At 54.2% G+C, this 18,390-nt stretch overlaps 5 protein-coding genes across 5 annotated transcripts; 2 read left to right on the top strand and 3 right to left on the bottom strand.

Annotated features, from left to right (window-relative positions):
• Positions 1 to 116: 116 nt before the first annotated feature.
• F5144DRAFT_559036 (uncharacterized protein) lies at positions 117 to 2,894 on the bottom strand. The gene is made up of 7 exons (XM_066788114.1): positions 2,636 to 2,894; positions 2,206 to 2,555; positions 1,495 to 2,134; positions 1,313 to 1,438; positions 827 to 1,212; positions 584 to 754; positions 117 to 496 (listed from the first exon to the last, which is right to left on the bottom strand). Exons 2-7 carry the CDS (start codon positions 2,455 to 2,457, stop codon positions 158 to 160), a joined length of 1,914 nt encoding a protein of 637 aa, XP_066649583.1. The 5' UTR covers positions 2,458 to 2,555; positions 2,636 to 2,894; the 3' UTR covers positions 117 to 157.
• Positions 2,895 to 3,447: 553 nt separating this feature from the next.
• Positions 3,448 to 11,564, top strand: F5144DRAFT_598684 (uncharacterized protein; the record flags this gene model as incomplete). The annotated part of the gene is made up of 2 exons (XM_066790967.1): positions 3,448 to 3,757; positions 3,823 to 11,564. The coding sequence occupies 2 exons, from the start codon at positions 3,448 to 3,450 to the stop codon at positions 11,562 to 11,564; spliced, it is 8,052 nt and encodes a 2,683-aa protein (XP_066649582.1).
• A 1,347-nt stretch (positions 11,565 to 12,911) lies between these two features.
• Positions 12,912 to 13,661, bottom strand: F5144DRAFT_82298 (uncharacterized protein). Its single transcript, XM_066793453.1, has 4 exons — positions 13,470 to 13,661; positions 13,170 to 13,388; positions 13,040 to 13,090; positions 12,912 to 12,978 (listed from the first exon to the last, which is right to left on the bottom strand). The coding sequence occupies exons 1-2, from the start codon at positions 13,581 to 13,583 to the stop codon at positions 13,284 to 13,286; spliced, it is 219 nt and encodes a 72-aa protein (XP_066649581.1). The 5' UTR covers positions 13,584 to 13,661; the 3' UTR covers positions 12,912 to 12,978; positions 13,040 to 13,090; positions 13,170 to 13,283.
• On the bottom strand, positions 13,491 to 14,407 carry F5144DRAFT_82198 (uncharacterized protein). The gene is made up of 2 exons (XM_066793452.1): positions 14,339 to 14,407; positions 13,491 to 14,211 (listed from the first exon to the last, which is right to left on the bottom strand). The coding sequence occupies exon 2, from the start codon at positions 14,159 to 14,161 to the stop codon at positions 13,670 to 13,672; it is 492 nt and encodes a 163-aa protein (XP_066649580.1). The 5' UTR covers positions 14,162 to 14,211; positions 14,339 to 14,407; the 3' UTR covers positions 13,491 to 13,669.
• A 2,003-nt stretch (positions 14,408 to 16,410) lies between these two features.
• On the top strand, positions 16,411 to 16,854 carry F5144DRAFT_589540 (uncharacterized protein; the record flags this gene model as incomplete). Its single annotated transcript, XM_066790051.1, has 1 exon — positions 16,411 to 16,854. The coding sequence occupies one exon, from the start codon at positions 16,411 to 16,413 to the stop codon at positions 16,852 to 16,854; it is 444 nt and encodes a 147-aa protein (XP_066649579.1).
• Between the last annotated feature and the right edge of the window lie 1,536 nt (positions 16,855 to 18,390).

The raw sequence follows: 18,390 nt of genomic DNA, 5'->3' as shown, positions 1-18,390 counted from the left end.
ACGGAGAACAAATTACACAACAGTGCTAGGAAAGTATTTGCCCCCATTTCACGTAATGTGACCGCGATTGCTATTAACCGTCGGTGTCTAGAGGTACCAGGTAGCTGAGGGTAGGTAGGTACCTAGGTACCTAGGTACCTACCTAGGTATGTACAGATTACCTGCCACGGGATGGCGTTTGAGATCGGGGTTTTGCAATGCACTCCCACTCCAGCGGATCGAAGAACTCGCGCATAGCGCCGTTTGTGTCCCTGTAAAAGACGATGGAGCCATAGGGGGTGGATTTGGCCCCTCTTGCGATCCCACGCTGGTTGGCCCGGGGGTTGAGCCGCCACACCTCGTAGTTACATGCTGCACCAGGCATGTACGAGACGCTGTTGACAATCTCCCGGATGGCGCTCGTCCGTGTTATTTTCCCTTTGTTGTCCTCGATGTCTTTCTCAGCCGCCGGGTTGGACATGAAGATTCGGAAGGGTTCTCCACTCGGCCGGGCTCTCTAGGTAGTTTTATTTCGAGATCAGTACTGCACGGGATGCCTAACACAGTTGAATATGAGTAGGAGGCCACATCATTCCTTGCTTACATAAAAGTCATTCGGACCACTTGTCGAGAAGCCTTGGATAATGGCGCGGAGGGAGGAGTAGCGTGGATTCGCGCTTGTGTGCTCATGGTTGGCACAGATAATGTACACCTCGGCACGGACGAACTCATAAAAGTCGCTGTAGGCTGTAACGCTAGACCCATGATGTGGGATCTATGTTTTAGTTAGCATGCCTTAGGCGCTCCCCTTCGCTTTTTACAACAGCATTATACATGAGGCACCAACCTTCAAAACACTCAACCACAAAGGAGGGAGCGGCTTCGTCTGTTGCCACGAATAGATCGTCCGTCGAATGTCGCACCCCTGGTCGTAGGCATCGCCCGTGAAGAGCATTCGGAAACCCCCCTCGGGGTCGTACCCTTTCGGGAGATGGCGACTGGGCCGGTTGAAGATGGTAACGATGGACGCCCGGTTTAGGATGACGCTTCGAATGTCAATCTCGACATCCCCGCCGCCGTCGTTCTGGCCGTTGGCCAGAATGTCGGCGACCATGTATCGCTTTAGGTCGCTTTGCATCGAGTGATTGGGCGATACCACGGATTGGGCAGCGTATTGTTGCAGATGGCCGTCTTCGTTTTCCGCTTTGTACCCCGGAATAGAGACCCTAGCACCTGAGGGGCCAACCGAGAGCCGCTTCGTTAGTATCGGAATTTGTCCGAGAAGGATGTATTATACCGTGGCGTGCCATGGCTTATTAGTGCGTCAACGTACCAACTTGTGGTGGCACGAAGTCCACAACATCCTCGAGAAGCTCCACTTGGTCTACCAGGATTTGATATAACCTTTTATGCACGTCTTCATCGGGGAGAACCTGGACTCCCTCGTTGCCTCCCGAGTCTAATCAACAAATCTCTCAGCAAAGCACAAGTATAAGTTGGGAGAGGAAAACGTACAAAGGCACTCTAGACCGCGCCTAGCCTTCTTGGCCGAGGTGGGCCCATCTGTGTTGAAGGCATTCTGCAAGATGGACTGCAACGCTTGGTTGTAGATTTTGGCGACTTCGAACTTGAAGTCGTACAGCATGTGATGGTTCGAGTCAACCACCTTCCCGATGTCGATCCTGTCCCCCTCGAACAAGGAGAGATCGATCTGCAACGTCGCTGTGAGTTCCGGATCCTCTTTTTTGCGATATCTAGCTAACAAGCGTTGATCCCAGGTAATTTTTAATTTGGACGTGTCATCGTCAGATGTCGGGTCGATCCAATCGCCGGTCTCTACAGGCTCGCCGTCGCTATCTAGAATGTGCGACCAAGTACACTCGGCATGCTGGTAGAATCTGATGCCAGACATGTTCGTCTTCCAGGAGTGCAGGCCGGTGATGAGGAACGTGACGGCCCACGCCCCGTTGCCTTCCTTGGCGGCTCCGTCGAACGTAACGCAGAGCGTCGGCCAAAGAGCTGGTATATCGACGCAAGTAACGTCGCACTTGTAGGTTTCATCCCGCCTTTGCCACTCATCGAAGATGCCTTGGTCCTCTAGAATCTCCAGGACCTTGCCGGCGTTGCCGATGTGATCCGCGTCGAAATGAGTGATCTGGTATCAATGTAAGCAAATTTGACGCGCGAGCTTTTTTGCGGTTTTTTTTTTTATCGCGTCAGAAATACCTGCATTTCCCGCAACGACGGAACGTCGGGAATCGTATTAGGAGAGCTTGACGGTTTATACAAGGGCACAGCTCGGTTGACCAGGGCGCCGTAAATACCCTCGGCGACAGCCCCTTCTTTTTTATGGAAGCCCGTGTCAATCAGAACACGGCGCCAGACATCCTTCACATTCCGTTGCGTGGCCTCGCTGGGCGGTACCTGACAGAAGTCGATAATGTTGCAATCTCCGTGCCCTGCATGATAGGTAGTCATAGTTATTCAGCGATCCAACTTGTGTAGGTACCTAGGTAGGTAGGTACCTGCATGTACCGAGACATACCTCCGTCAACCACGGTTACCTGGGCCAAAATCTTTCAATCCGGCGGCGCTAATCAGCAATTGCATCATCGTGATTGAGAACACAGGAGACGGAGGGCTAGTCATCGCATACGTCGTCGGGTCTGATGCCCCTGGTTTCGCCATTGCCGTAGGGCAGAAAATCCACAAACGAGTTCCTATCCTTTGGCAGAATCCTGCGCACTCGCTCAACCGTTGCGATTGCCATCCTTTAGAATCGCGTTTTCTTGAGATGGGAATTTGTATTCCGCGGCGGACTAATACTGGCTACAATGAAAAGTTTGCGGGTTGGAGGTTTTGGACAGGGCGGGACTGCGTTCGAGGTGTTCTAGGCATCGATGGTCGTCAGAGGTTGGGCTGTGTGATTCTGCCGCAACCCATAGGGTCGGGGGGTTCCCACCTGCACTCACCGGCACTAACAGCTGGCGACACGCAGTATCAGTTTGACCACCGCCGGCCGGGGATTACGAGATAGTACAAAGTGTGATATGTTAGTGGACGGCAAGTGGATGTAAGTACCTAGGTACCTGCGGCCAAATCTCTTTTATCGTGGAAATTTTCCGCCGCTTGCGGGGTCTGCTGCATGCCCGGCCAATAGTTCTGTAAGCGCTCCTTCTTGTGCGCCGCTTGGACTTGAGGATTGGTTATGAGATGTCGCGCGGATGCCGCGACATTATGTGTGAGAAAGGGGGTGAGCTTGTGGCTGGCTCGCTTCTGCGTTGGGCACATACTAAGATCTTGGGCGTCATGTTTGGCGATCCACCTTATCGAGACTCAACCGGTAAGTCAGTCTTCGAGCGACGCCTTTTACAGAAACCTGGGAGCCACATAATGCGTACGTGATATAGGAACACGACATTATCGGCAACTCGGCCAACGCGCAAGCTTCTCAGCACATTTTCAAGGATGGATGGAGATACGCTTCTCACCTCCAGTAGCAGCAATAGCGTTGCAACACCAGCGCCGTCCACCGAGCAAAATGACACGGTCGCTGTTCAGGGAGTCGAAGGTGCCATGGGTGGTGTGATGGACCAGCTACAGGCCCAGCTCGGCTTTCCGACCGACGACACCGCGAAGAAGCCTTCTGAGGTGCTAACTTATGCCGTCTCCGCACATTCATCATTTTTCCTCAAGCAAGAGTGGGAAATCATGCGGGGTTTCAAGTTGCGAGGCGTGAAGCTGAAGGCGAAAATGGGCAAGATCAGTGGCGAGCCTGGTGAGTGCAAGTACCTACCTATGAAGATCGAGACGAGCCGGTGGTCGGGAGCTGAGAGGCTGTAGCGTGGTTCGGCTTTGAGCTCTCCGCTCATTTCACGGTCAAGGATGTCAAAGTTCTGGTAACGGGCACCATACCGCGGCTGCAGGGGGGAAAGCCGGTCGAGTTCACACTTTCCCTCACGGTAGCCGACCTGGTAGATGCTATGGACACTAGGGGACTTTTGGAACTGTGCGCTGACAACCAACTGGAGATGAAAAGCTGTGAGTTACTCCCTATATTGTGGTGCTACGCCGTAGTAACCTCGGCAACAGCCACTTTGAACGCGGGATACAAGCTCCTGAACAGCACCAAAAGCATCCAGGAAACGGCGGACGCCGTGGCCGCCTCCATCACCGTTGTCAAGTCGTGTGGGTCCAACAACTTCTTCCTGAAGAGTTTTCAGATATTTGTCTCCAAGAACATGAATTGGGACCTGGTACCGGGAAAGGTCCGGCTGAGCAGGGCTGCGGCCAGCCTTGTTTTCAAGAGGCAGAAGGCCGCGGACTGCTTTGACGCCTACCTCGGCGTCGACGGCAAGCTGGTGGCCCCCGGGACCGGAACATTGGTCAATGCCCGCACACGATTGACCCTCGAGGGAGACGACATCTTCGTCGCACTGGCATGCGACATTGGCCCCAGCGCATGTCTCAATGGATCCGAGGCTATGGATCTTATCAGCGGCGAGCCGCTGGCCGAAAAGGCGCTGACGTCCGCCACCGTGCGCCAGCCACAACTGCCGGATCCAGGCCAGCTAACCCGTGGCTTCGATGGCCTTGCTATATTCCAGTTCACAGACAGCAACTGGCGACTGAACCAGGCGCGTGTATCACTCTACCACCGGCTTATGTGGAGCCCCGTGCGGGGTGTCGAGCTGGTCGAGCTCAAGTTCGTGGTATCTGCGGTTCGGCGAGGCGTGACACCGGGCCTGCGGGACAAAGTTCTTGCCAATCTCACACTGTTGGAGCCCGAAGACGGCAACAAGAAGAGCCCGGACCTGGACGTGGATTTGGCCGTGATACCGGCCCCACGACCGGCACCGACGACGGACAATTCGTTGGCCTATGCAGTCAAATTTGCGGGCCTCGTTCGCCTGGCAAACATGAACCTGATGGCAATAGTAGAGTACCTCTCAGAAACCAACACGACGCGGCTGCATTGTCGTCTCAATGATGGCACTTTCCACTCTATCGCCGAGGTCGCCACAGATCCCGCCTTTTTCAGCTCCCTGCCGGGTGAAGGCCGAGCTCGTGAGGCGGACTTTGAAACCCAGCTCAAGACCTCCACGTTACCTAGCTCGTGCCCCGTCGAGCTAAACTGGGCTTTCTTGCCGGCCACGGGTACGGATCGCCGACTCACGCTGACTTTTCACGAGGCCAGACTTAGTCGTCTAACCTTCTCCGCTAGCTTTTCGAGAGACAAGGAAGCGTGGCAGCTAAGCGATACCGTCAAACTACAAGATCTAGGCATTTGGGTTGACTATGTGCCTACCCCAGTCAGTACCTCTGAGACCCCGGCGGCCGACGACCGGCCCACTCCGGGCATCTCGCGGCCTCCTGTCGATCTGCCGGCAAACAATACTACTCCGCCTAGCAGTCCCGTGGTTCCGATTCTGAGCCGGTTTGGAATTCTCCGGGGATTTGCCTACGGCCACTTATTCCTCTCGAGCGGGATCCGCATTTTTGGCTTTGCAGCCGGCAAGGTGGACAGTTCCAGCAGCGAGTTCGTTATTGGTCTCTCGGCCTCCTCGCGCCCCGGCGTTCCTTTAGGCATCGCGCCCAAAACGCTATTCATGGATACCGCTTTCCCCGCCCTCGATCCTGTCACCGAGGGCTGGGAATTGCCATCCACTCTCGATGCTGGGGCCGAGCACAGAGACAACGCGGCATCAGCTGTGTTTAAGTCAACGACAGCGTCCGTGTTTGTGCGTTGCTTCCAGCGAAAGCTTCATGCAGTGGAGGGCCAAGACAACCAGGAGGACAAATACGATACAGGACTGCTCTACGCCATAGCCTCGGTTTCGCTACAAGGGGATTGGCAGGTCTTTTCTGGCTTGCTGCTCAAGCAGCTATCTATGCGCGCCGTGATGTTTCCTGGGAATGAGCCCAGAAGCACTCGGATCGAGGTTCGCGGCGTCATGGACACCCGGATATCAGGCCTCGGGGCGCGCCTCGGTCTCAGAGCTCTTTTTGCTAAGGTCGGCAGCGTGTCCAGTTTCACGGCCACATTTACCGCCTCGGGTGATACTTGTGACGTGGACAGCGGTGAGACTGAGACGTTACCGCTCTCACCATCCGCGATCATGGGCCTGTCTGCGTTCGGCGGAACGACTGTCGGGGAGATCCCCAACAACCAAGTCCCTGACAACTTCCCCGTCAAGCCGGCTGAAATGTTGCAGTCCACGAAAGCAAAGTGCGAGTTTGAAGTATCCAAAAGTGCGGACGAGCCAGAGTGGAAGCTGTCCAAGGTCAACTTTTCCATGGGCTCGGTCGGAGCGTGGGACACGCCTATCATCCCCGGGAAGATAACAGCGCACGGCGCAACCTTGAACATCTCGGTGCTCAATCCGCGAGACGTCGCAAAACGGGACATCTTGGCAAACGCGGCTACCACGATCCGGGTCGGGAATATCGTTGTCTATGCCGAGGTGACGGTCCGGCATGAGGACGGGTTTAAATACTTAGCTCTAGACTTCAAGGCACGGGGTACGGAACTGCACACCATGGTGACGAGTCTCGCCGGCGAGAGCCTAGACAGGCTCAGTCCGGCGGAGACGCCACCTCTCACCGACGGCCCACTTTTGGCAGCGCAGATCTTGTGCGTGTCAGAGGCACCTACCGAAGGGGATTCGGCTGGTCCCAAGTACAGGCTCGCCGCCATGTCGATTTCCTACCAGCTAGGAACAACCATGACGCTGCAACCGTTCACTGTTACCCGGATGTCCCTCTTGTTGGCATGGGAGGCCACTACCCTCCGCGTGGGTTTCAAGGGCGAGGTGCAGTGCGGTTCGGTCCCCGTTGACATATCCCTCCAGTATGACGGGGCGAAGCCCGACCGCTTAGACTTTGTTATGGAACCGAGAAAGGGCAATCCGGTGCGCATCTTGGACGTATCTACCCTACCGAGAGGTGGTGGCCACCACCTGCCTGCTCCGACCTACGCCGTGCCACAGGGTGTGAACCGCTTCGACGAGCTACAGATGACCGGCATTCGCGGTGTTTTTAGAGTCAAACTGGTCGCCTCTCCCACCTCCTCCAGCACAAGGCTCTTGGAGCTCGACGCCCATGTAACGTCGAATCAGATTCTGACAGTCCTCGAGTTTCCCGGCGACGGCAGCAGCGGCAAAGCCTTGAAGCTTCGCGAGTTTGGGCTTCACTGGAAGTACCGCTATGACACGGAAAGTGAAATGGGCGTGTCCACAGGGCATGTCTTCGCGCTCCTGGCAATTCAGCAAACCACAGTGTCCGAGGTTTCTGAGACGGACAGCAAACTGAACAGCGATATCCATGTGCAGTTCGAAAGGGATGGGGCGGGGCAGGAGGTCTTTAGCGGAAGGCTCGTCATCGACGCTAGCCTCACCAAAAACGCGGTCGACTGCATGGACGTCCTTACGCAGTTGGTTCCCTCGCATACGTACAAGATCCCAGGCAACATTAATTTGCCCGGGGCCATCCCTCTCGTCGATATCTGGGCTCGGGTGGTACGGGGCAAGTCGGTTGAGATTCGCGCGTCAGGACATGAATTGTGGAGTTGTGCTCTGGACAACACGCACACCACCGTTAAACTAGACAAGCTGGGTCTACGGTTCAAGGCCGAAAAGGTCACCGAGGGCAACCAAAGTGTGACCTCCAGCACCGTCATGGAGGGTTCCCTGACAGGCGCGCTCTCGTTTGCCAATTTCGAGTCCACTGACGAGGTCCGCGCCGATCTATGCATTGGCAACACGTCCAACTCAGTCCTGCGCGCTCGTATACGACGCAAGCCGGCATCTAAAACAGCATCAACCGAAGGCGATCTCGCTCAACTGACGACTGAGCTATCGGCCACCCCTCTCAGCGATGTATCCGCGGACGTGTCGCCCATCCTGTCCTTTGACGAGGACATGCCACTCTACATACAGATAGACTTTAGCAATACTTCCCAGGTGAGCGTACTGCTGGCCGGGAAGGCTGCGGGAATCGGCGAGTGTGTGTTCTTCACCCGTGTGCAGCCGCAGACACGAGTGCGCGAGTATATCGTTTCCCTCTCCGTATCCAGCCTGTCGAGCATTTTCAACGATACGGCCAACGGCCGCACAGGCGGAGAACCGGACTTTTTGTGGTCCTCCTTCGACCTCGCCCCGATTGGAGTGCACATTTTCTCATACGACGGGACGGTACACGATCTGATCAAGGACATCGATGCGTGCGCTGCTACTGTCATGGTTCCGGCAGGAATGAATTCAAACAGTACAACCTCCTCCCAAAGAAACCCGCCTCCAATCATGACTAAAAACCTCATCACGCCGGCCCTAACCACGGCCCCCCCGGACGGCCAACTGGACAAAGGCGCCTGGTTTTTTGCAGGTGTCAACTTCAACGGCCGGAGCAAGATGACACGGGCGTTGGTCTCGACGACAAAGCCCAATCATGTCCCGTCTCTAGCTATCTACGGGAAGGTGTCTTCCACAACGAAAGAGTTATGCGTCGCCATCAAGGACCTGTATATTCTCGACGATTATTTGGTCATCTCGGGCTCGGGCCGGTACTTTATAGACGAATCAATCACCCCCGGAAAACAGGCCATCAAGCTCGCGGGAAAACTCACGCTCCTCGGCTTGGCCAAACCTGGCACCCCTCCGCCCGTGTTGGACGTGGCAGTCCATATCGATGATACCGTGTCCCGATTTAGCGTGGAAAACACGGGCCAATCACTCGCGGAAATCAACGACCCTTTCGGCGATATGTTCAACATTCACTTGTCCCTCACGTCTCTAGATGGCACCGTTGAGCACCGTTGTTCTGCAGCAACCGCGTCAACAAACACCAGCTTCTCCCTCACAGCCGTGGCGCGGTTCAACGCCGAGGAATCTAGCCCAACGCTCGCTGCGGAGGTCATTTTCAGCAATGCTTTGCCGCAAGTTGTGTGCGTATGGTTTCGGCGCCTGGCGATGCAAGGCGAGGATGGGCTATTTGCCAAGGTCATCACCCCGAACCCACCAGGTGGGGGTTCATCGCCGCCGGGGACGTGGCCGGCCTGCTACCCGGCCTCTCTTCATCTCGAGAACGGCGTCCTGTATTATGCCAAGCGAGATACCATCAATGTCACGGCCGGCCCTGACGCCGTGACCAGGTACTTGGCGGGATACCACGCGGCTGCAGATCTCACGGTCTTCGGCGCGAGGCTTCGCGTAACTGTCGACATTCCCTCCAACCGAAAGGGCGTAAAGATCGCAGGTACCACATCTTCCCCCATTATCCTGTGTCCGTTTTTCCGCCTTCTCAACTTGACTATCGCCGTGGATTCAACCCATTCCGACAACACCACGTTTAGCCTGTCTGGCGACGCCGAGTTCTTCGAACTGTCGGGGTTGAGGATCTCGCTCGGATACATACCACCCCCTCACAACGGCGGTGGCGGCGGCGGGGAGGGCACCTACGAAGGCAGTCTCTCTTACAAAAGAAACGAACAGGAAATGCGTGTCACGATTCTGTATCGGAACTGCCAGTTCGGGATCGACAACTGGTCGCTTCCGGACCCAGTAGGGAGCATCTTTAAGCTGGACGAGGCCATCGCGAAAGCCAGTGAGCTGTTCAGGACGTGCGGATGCGAGGCGCTTGTCGGGTTGGTGTTTGATACCATTGTCACCACCAAGTTTTCATGGAAAATCGCCCGCCCTGCCGAGGGCAGCGGCAAGCCCCTTTTCAGGGACGGCGTTCTGCACGGCCGCATCGTTTGGAGTTACGACGTGATCCTGCCCGTGGGAACGAGCCCGGTGCTGGATTTGGCCATGCCCGACATTCCTATCGCCCTGGCGGGTCCGTTCGAGCTGAGGAAGATAGATGAGATGCTGCTCAATACAGTACGTGAGAACGCCGCCCAGATCGGTCAGGCAGTCATGGATCGCCCTTGCGCGCTCGCCAAAATTATCGGCGTCGTGGCAGTGGACAAGTTCACACCGAAACTCGTCGCGGCGCTGCTCTGTCGTAACGTCAACCCCCCGAACCTCATGCAACACGCTCAGAATCTCACCGGCCAGCTCTCCAACACGGCTTGCGGGAGCTTTAACCAGGCCGCTGACGCACTAGGGAATGCAGGTGGTGGCACTGCTGCCAGCGCTGCTGCTACCAGCGCTCTAGGGGCTATCGGCGGTGGATTCACGTCCGCCCTCGGCTTCATCGCGGGCGGCCTCACGGCCATGGTCGCCGGCGCAAAGGCGCTGGATTCCCTGAGGCATCTCGTCAGCAAACTGGGCAGCAATGGCAGCGATAGCGACGCTAACAACCACAACGCGGCGTTACAACACCCCATCGCCAGGGCCGAGGAGCAGGCAGCGATTGCGCAGGCTAAGTTCGACGCTATGAGAAGCGCCTTGGAGACTGCGCTCGTACTCAACGGCGAGCCCAAGTTTGAAAGATACATCCGTGAGATGCCTGATGGCGGTGGCGGTGTCGACATGGCCAAGGTTGACTGGGCTGGCGTGTCGGTGCCGGAGCACGTGTCGGCCGCGGATCGGGCAACCGGGCCGGAATGGACACTTCTGTGGGAGGTCAAAATCGTTGGCGCGGGGGGGGATCCAATGCTTCACGGCAGCAGGCCGGGCCCCAGGGAAACCGTTTTGAACATCCCACTCGTCACAGATCCCTCAGCCACAGCCAGGGTACGGGCGCTCCTCCGTTTCGTGCACGAGGAGAAGATCTACGACTTTGTCGGGCCGTGGTCAAACGAGGGTAAGGCCACATGGGTGGAGACACCCCTGTTTCAGCCCAGTAACGTAGTCATCTGGGCAGAGACGACGTGGGTGCCAGCCGCGTGTTGCGTAAAGTTTACCGCACCGGTGATCGGGTGGTACCAGGTAGCCATCGTGCCCAGCGAGGACCCGACCTTTCACGCAAGGCTGACTGAAAGCACGGTGCGCAGCTCCTTGTGCGCTACCAGCAAAACCATGGTTATGGTGTGCTTCAATCCATATATGCTCCGGATGGACACAGCAGATACATGTAGGGACAAGAAAGTACGAGCCATTGTGCGCCAGATAGCGATGCGGGAAGGCTTTCCCTTGCGGTCCCACTCGGACTGGGTCCTCTCGACTTCCGAGGTAAAGATCGACACCTTCGGGCTCTTCGACTCGAACGAGGTTCTCTCGAGTTCCGGGTCACAGACAGATAGCTCCCAGCAGATCGACTCGGCCGAGGTCCCCTCTAGTTCGGGCCCACAGACAGACAGCTCCCAGCAGATCGACTCGGACGAGACCCACTTGGTTTCCGAGTCAGAGGCAGAGAGCTCATCGCAGATCGACTCGGACGAGGACCTCTCAAGTCCCGAGGTAGAAACCGATATTTTCCCGCGATCCGACTCGGACGAAGTCCACTGGGTTTCGGAGTCAGAGGCAGACAGCTCCCAGCAGATCGACCCCTTGGCCACTCACTCTTCTCGCGGCAGCAGGTTTCGGATATTAGAGTACGACGTGGCCGTTGAAGTAGAAGTTAACTTGGAGGCTCTCTTTGAGATGGGCATGGCTGCCTATCGTTGGGCGGTTATCCGTGCAGGTGGTGAAGCCCAAGAATAATTCGACCATCCGTTCTCAAGAGACCCAGTTGGCATCACGCACGGCTCGTAACAACCCCTTGGTTGGCCTCGAACAGCGATGATACGCCCGATATCAAGGTCCAGCCGCGGATCTCACACTCCAAGCCCGCCACACTGTATCCCCCGCGCCGGCGCGCCTTGCCGGCCGAGCCCGAGCTATGCGGCAGGGGCGGTCTGTTGAAATATGGCTATCAAGCTAGTTGTGGTGCATTCGACAACTACCTCTATGTAGGTAGGTAGGTAGGGAGTCTTGGCGGAGGGCCGGTTGTGAAGTTGGGCAGAATGGACTTGAGGTTTGTTTCTGATTTCAGATGGCCGAGTACATGTATCGGTCACACATCTTCACCTGTTAGGGGGGCTCTGGAATGGAGCTAACGCCAGGGAAGAGTTAAGAGGAGGATTAGGCCAAATTTAACACCCATCCAGTGCCCCTCGAAGCACGTAATCCGGATCTGGGGGTTGTCTGTCCCGGCCTTGGCTCCTTGTCCACGCATGCTTGTAATGTTGCTTCCGGTTGGAACCTGCCCGGGATGGTGATGTAATCATAGGTACCTACCTACTTGGCTATGGGGCGGGGGGGGGGGGGGGGACGGACTTCAGGGTGAGATCCAAAGTCCGCGCTCCATTGCCGAATCGCGATCCTGCTTCGCGCACGTCGATCGAACGGCGAGTTCCCCAAAGCTTGGGCATGACCGGATTCCGATAATTGCTCCGAGCGAAGCCAGGAATCTGTGAACTCACAGCTCCAAGCAAGAACCACACTTTTAGTATCTCTCCTCAGCAATCACAGTAAGAACCCCGGACCCTAACTTCAACTATCAGCTCCAACTCGGGCTATGTGTCTAATGTCTCGGGTTAATTACTACCTAATTATAATATAGCGCGTCTCACGATGCAGGGGTCTGGAAGTATGTATGAGTGCGGATCCCAATGGCAACTTCCAGGCGGTGTTCAGTGTTCACCATGGAGAGTGGCATTCGCAACCAATTTATCGGTACATTCGTGTCTGCTCACACACCAGTTTCATCCTGATATAAACCGTAATGGGACCTTACTATGAGCTCTTCCTTCAACTCCTAGCAGGACCCTTGGATGTAGACGTCCGCTTGTCCTAGACTTTTCTTTACCCTTCCCTATTCGACGCAAATGGCAATACCCATCCACAACAATAGGTAAAGTAGATTTGGTATTGCTCGGCTCTATGTCGAGTAGTTCATTCAATACTTTGGCAATATATTTACTTTCCGTCTTTGACTTTCCGATCTGTAACTCGCCATTCCGAGCCTGAGGATACCACCCCTTGAAACGGGCATAAAGCTGTACAGTAATGATATCGCCTTCCTATGGGCTTAAGGTCAAGTTACTTTCGTAATCCGTCGAAGCGTCTTCGGTTTCTCTAGGCGTATATGTACGCCTAAACAAATGGATGTGAAGTGGTGAGTGGGCGAGGCGTACCTTGAGATATCGTAACAAGTTATATTGCTATCCAAAGATCTTACTAGAAATCTGGGGTCGGTGTATATCCCTGAGTCAATATAATCCAAAATACCCAGCTTAAAGTAAGTAACAGAGGGATAGGACCTACTTTCTGGTAGGAATAGGAAACCAGGGGCGTCTTGTGGCTCTCCCAGCTAAGAATGATATCATTCCGTACCGCCGGCGTTGTAGCTTCCGCGTTGTCGAGTATGTATAGCTCGGTCTATGTCCAATTGCCCTCGTAGCGGTTATCAACGAAGCGCTGATTATGCGAGTCGGCGATGAGCTGGATGGCTTTGATGTGGCGGATGTCGGAATCAGATTGGGGCTATGTTCCCAAATATTATATTTAGACCAAAGGCGATCCAAGGACTTGGATATCTTGCTAGGTAAGGTAGAGAATACTTACACCGTGTTTGAACCACACTTTAGACCTGACAGCCCCAGTGTCGGCTGCGATTGAGGCTTCTTCCTTATGTCTCACAATGTCCTCCTTCTCGGTTATCTCAATGTCGTTGGCCATGATGTCTGTCGATCAAATTCAGGAAAATTGGTGCTTCCAAGGTCTGATCCTTGTCGAAGTCGAGCAATAAGGCAGATATTTGCAGTTCAAACCACTTCACCAGTATGCCGCGCTTCCAGCGGCCCGCCTGGCAGAGAAGGAATTGGGATCCGGATGGACTGAAACACGAAATTCAGGCTTCGACACCTAGATAGGTACCTAAGGTACCTATCCAGTAGCAACCCGCTAAGTTTGCCTTCCCACAGGCAAAGCTGACATATCCCCTCTCGGGCAGCCATGATCACGCCATGCGGCGGTTCAAAACTTAGGAGGTATTCCAATGCAACCCTATCGGTTGGATTGCTCACATGTATGTGTGTGTGTGTGACACTGGGCGAGGTTGGGTTCAAACGAGACTTCGAGAGCAGTGGGGGGAGGGTTTGACGAAACCCTACAGTTCCGTCGATCCTTTGTAGCAAAAAATGGCGGATAAAAAGAAAACAACACCACCGGCGCCGCAAAGATGAAGGTGGCCAGGAATGGGTGAGGTTCCTCCTTGGGTGGACAACCCGCAGAGGTAGGTACCTAGGTAGGTACATAACCCAGTACCGCCGACGAACCACGGGCAGCCACTTTGATTTTCCAATATCTGCCTTGCCGATCAGCATCATTCCGTCAGGCAGCAACGCATTATAATCACAGCCAAAAACGGGGAGCCACCCTGAGATAGAGTGTTACTGATTTGCCCGACTTGATGGATGATTGGGAAGTCGTACCTGTTCTGTCGGCTGCACGTCGGGATATATCCGGACAGGCCGGGTCATGCGTTTCTTACATGCAACTTGGAGAGCGAGGTATCGGGCACCGCATGGACTGTGTCTCGGGAGGTATCGCAGCTGACGGGCGAGATGATGTCGACCATGGATCGTCTATCTCGATCAACCCCAGATCATACATCATCTTAGCCATGGGATACACCGCCCTGGCAAAGTTACTCCTCCTCTCCAGCATATACCTTGGCGTGATCTGCTTAAACCTAAGGCACGAATTCGATATTAGGTACCTAACAAGGAAAGTCGGTACGGAATTATCATGGCAACTTCTGCCGTGCTGTCCCGGTGCGGATGGTTGCAACCTACAACTTGGCTTAACTATCATGATAGCCTTGCGCTGAGTATTGTTTCTTCTGGGCCATGTCTGGGAGTTAGATCGAGCCGTCATAAGGAGCCAACCGTGGGTGTATAGAAAGGGTTCTCTGCTGAAGCCACGGAGTGAGTCAGGCTTCAATTGATCGCTCACCGATCCCCCCTCCCCACCTACCTAGGGTAGGTACCATACGATCCACCATCTTGGAAGTGCAACCATATCGTTCCTGCTCCTGTTGTATTTGCGTGGCCCAATGAGCTGAACCACGGATCCACGAACGGGCCGAGTCCCAAGACAGGCGAAGGCGGGCCGATACGTTAGACCATGTTGTCCATGTTATCCCGCCAGTGCCCAGGCCGTTGAAGCCACCCGCGGTCCGCGATGGCTCAATGCATGAAGTTTGACGCCACGTTGGGGGTTGAAAGGTCATCCGTTGTGTGAGGCGCCGCTGGCGCAGCGAAATGTCCGGGCCATGTACGATGGTAATACCGGGCAGCTGTCAACAACCGCTCGGCCGTAACACGATGAGGGGGAGTTGGGGAATTGTTATGCTGTGTGTGTCTGGTCTAAATTAAGCCCCCTGTAGGTAACATCGGGCTGTGACTCCTCTCCGAATGTGGGGCGCCGCCGAAACATGTGGCTTGACGTCGCTGAAGCAGAGGGTGTTATGGACCAAGCAGACTGCAGAATCATGCGGACCGTGGCTATAAGATAACTATAAGCTAGTAAGTTGATAGCCAAGGGCCGCCAGCTTACTAGTATAGTAGGTTATCGGCTCTGAGCGATGGCTGGTTGTCGTACTTGGCGGAGTGGCGAGGGCGGGTCGTCGGCTGTTGGTGGGTATATAGTAGTAGATGTAGATATCGAAGCGAGCGCCCATCGTCTCCCGTGGTACAATCAAAAGCGCGCTATAGAATGTAACAAAAATATTTTGGTCTGTAGTTGGTTCTGTTATTGCTTAGTGCTGCCTATTCTCTTTTTGTTGTGCGCTCGTTGGGTCTACCCTTGAGGGTCATTGTGACGATATCATCGAACCCACCAAACTTTGCACGTGCGTTCTCATCTGTTACCTCCAAAGGACCTCGCCTTTTACTAGCAATAATCTGGTCATGTTGATTAAGCTCCTTTCTCCAACTACTTCAAGTTACGTAACACATTTATCCAGGACCACAAACTTTCGTAGCGTCTGCAAATAGCTCGTGTGACTCGAGGTCGTTTCTGCTTTTACTATTCCCGCGTGTGCAACCCCCCAAGCTCCATCATTATTTGGCTGTCGGTGACTGTTTCCTCGTGATGCTAGATGGCTTTATTCTCAATCACACATTGTCTGCCACGTGTAGGCGGGCCGTCTGCGGCCTCTTTATGTAGGTATGATTCCCAAGACAACATCTGCTTTGGAAGACCAATTGGATGGATGTGTAGGCGGGTAGTGAGCGGTGGGGGTTGGTAAAGCTCTAGCCCCTGCGTCTAATCAACAAAGATCTTGGAGCGATGGGGTGCTCAACTTTGATGTGTCCTGACGACGAGGAGGTGCATAGACTACCTACCTAGATTTTGAATATAAGAGTAGGCCATCGCCCTGCATTCATGGACCACATTTACCAGCATCATACGCCAACACCCAAGAGCATCACAAATCCGAAATACCCAAACAACCCATCGATTTTGCTCCAGAAACAACCATTGACCGTCATCAATAACCATGCCTGGCGAAGTTTCCTCCGAAAGGTCGTGTTTTGTCACTTGGGGCCATTATCCAGACGAAGGGGTTGAAGTCGACGAGCGTTTTGACGTGTCCGTCACCTTGACTATCACCGTAGAAGATGGCGATCCGGCAGAATTCCTCCCCCTTCAGGCCAGCCTGCCACTATGGCGCGGAGCCCGTGATGTATCCTATTCCCTGCTGCAAGACAGGGAAAGCTCCTATCACCCTGGAATCGATACCACCGAGGCGGAGGTGAAGATGTGCGACGGGGGGTTCTTCTACAAGGTTGAGCTCTATTGGAAGGACTGTTACATTATTGACCCAGGAGAGTCCTATTATTTCACGTTCAATCTTGAAAGGCATTCCGGGTCGGACTTAAAGAAGAGGAAGCAACCGGGTGAAACATTCTCCTGTGTTCTGAACCCTTTTCCGGAAAAGTGATGCTCAAAGAGAACTTCAGATCCATGGATTCATCACTCGTTCAGGGCTTTAGGGGCGGAAGAGTGGGAGCGGGGGACCTCAAGATTAGGCACGGAACCGGGAAATTACCAGCCAGGTTCTGCGTCGACCGCGAGTCAGGACTCACGAGAGGGGGACAGGAAGACTCCAACGGAAACAAGCCGCGGGCGGCAGGACGCGCACTAATAATGGGATTGAGCTTTTTCTAGTATCCAGTTAAGGATAAATAACTCAATCCGTTTTCCCCATCCTTGCTCTTGTTTACGTAGAGTGTCGTTTGCGTGAAGCTGTATGGAAAGGGATCTGTGGACTCAATTCACGTCGGTAGTCCTTATGATCACTTGAGATACCAAGATTTCAATTCAAGTTGGTGGCGTAACTTGGAGTATTCTTCGGGTTTAGCTACGTATCATTGACGTTATGCGACTCCTCGGAGTTGAATTGAGCCAAAAGCATGAAATGGGCGCGAATCTACCTATGTTCCTCCTTGCATGCACGTGTGAGCATACATGCGGTCTTTGAATCGATTCTAGTTCCAACCCCAGAATATCCTAGGCACTGTAATGATTCACTATCCTGCCTTCCTTGGAGAAACAGGCGCCGGGTTATCGTATAGCTTAGTGCTACCTATCTCTTTTTTGTTGTACGCTCGTTGGGTCTACTAGGAGGGTCAATGTGAGCATTAAATCCAACCTACCAAGCCTTGCCTTCTCATATGTTGCCTCCTGTAACTAGATAACCACTAGCTTCAGTGGACTCTTTCAAACAGCTCATGTGACTTGAGATCTTATCTCGTTCCGTTTGTTCCGTTTGTTCCGTTAGCTATTATTTTGCATTCTTTCACCACAAGTCTCAACCATGCTCACGCAGCGCATATCTATCTAGTAACATCCCGTTGGTCAAGTTCCAATTGTTTGCCTAGGTACGCTTAGCAGTTGGTAATGAGGCCCCTTTCCATCAAGCCGTCTTATCCGGACCACGAGGCTCAGCTCCCCCCGGCCAAGAGAGCGATTCAAGAAAGAGCTAGCGATAGCTTTAAATACATATGGATAGTTATTAGCTATTGGATTTTTTTGGAGTCATGTGTATGAATTCCCAACTCCTCTAACGTGGTTGATCACCGAGCGGTCCATATCACCGAGCGGTCCACTTTCCATCCGTGTCGCGACCTTCCACCTTCAAACTCCACCACACTACAACAAAAATCATGTCTATGCAAATGCAAGAAGCCAGAATCATCCTTGCCATCGAAGCAATTCGTATGCGCAAAAAAATGTCGATCCGACGTGCTGCGCAGACGTATAATGTGCCGAAGTCGACCCTCATCGCCCGGATGAAGGGCCGCGTCGCAAAGCCTGAGAAACGCGACGTACAGCACAATCTGACCTTGGCTGAAGAAGAGACCCTTGTACGATATATCCTCGATCTAGATTCGCGAGGGTTCCCGCCTCGGATTGATGGGGTGAAAGATATGGCCGATCTCCTCCTCGCGACGCGTCACGTGCGACCAACTGGCAA

Source organism: Chaetomium tenue, assembly GCF_020726465.1.
Source record: "Chaetomium tenue strain MPI-SDFR-AT-0079 chromosome Unknown F5144scaffold_1, whole genome shotgun sequence".
In the NCBI taxonomy this organism is placed as follows: domain Eukaryota; kingdom Fungi; phylum Ascomycota; class Sordariomycetes; order Sordariales; family Chaetomiaceae; genus Chaetomium; species Chaetomium tenue.
This window is presented reverse-complemented; position numbering and strand designations above follow the sequence as displayed.

Bases quoted from the DNA above. Each gene is read 5' to 3' on its own strand.
- F5144DRAFT_82298 (XM_066793453.1), bottom strand. From the start codon at position 13,583: ATGGCCAACGACATTGAGATAACCGAGAAGGAGGACATTGTGAGACAT. The intron at 13,389-13,469 runs GTAAGTATTCTC...TTGGGAACATAG, and splicing joins AAGTGTGGTTCAAACACGGT to CCCCAATCTGATTCCGACAT.
- F5144DRAFT_559036 (XM_066788114.1), bottom strand. From the start codon at position 2,457: ATGACTACCTATCATGCAGGGCACGGAGATTGCAACATTATCGACTTC. The intron at 755-826 runs GTTGGTGCCTCA...ACTAAAACATAG, and splicing joins TGTGGTTGAGTGTTTTGAAG to ATCCCACATCATGGGTCTAG. The intron at 497-583 runs GTAAGCAAGGAA...AAAACTACCTAG, and splicing joins GTGGTCCGAATGACTTTTAT to AGAGCCCGGCCGAGTGGAGA.
- F5144DRAFT_82198 (XM_066793452.1), bottom strand. From the start codon at position 14,161: ATGTACCTACCTAGGTACCTACCTCTGCGGGTTGTCCACCCAAGGAGG.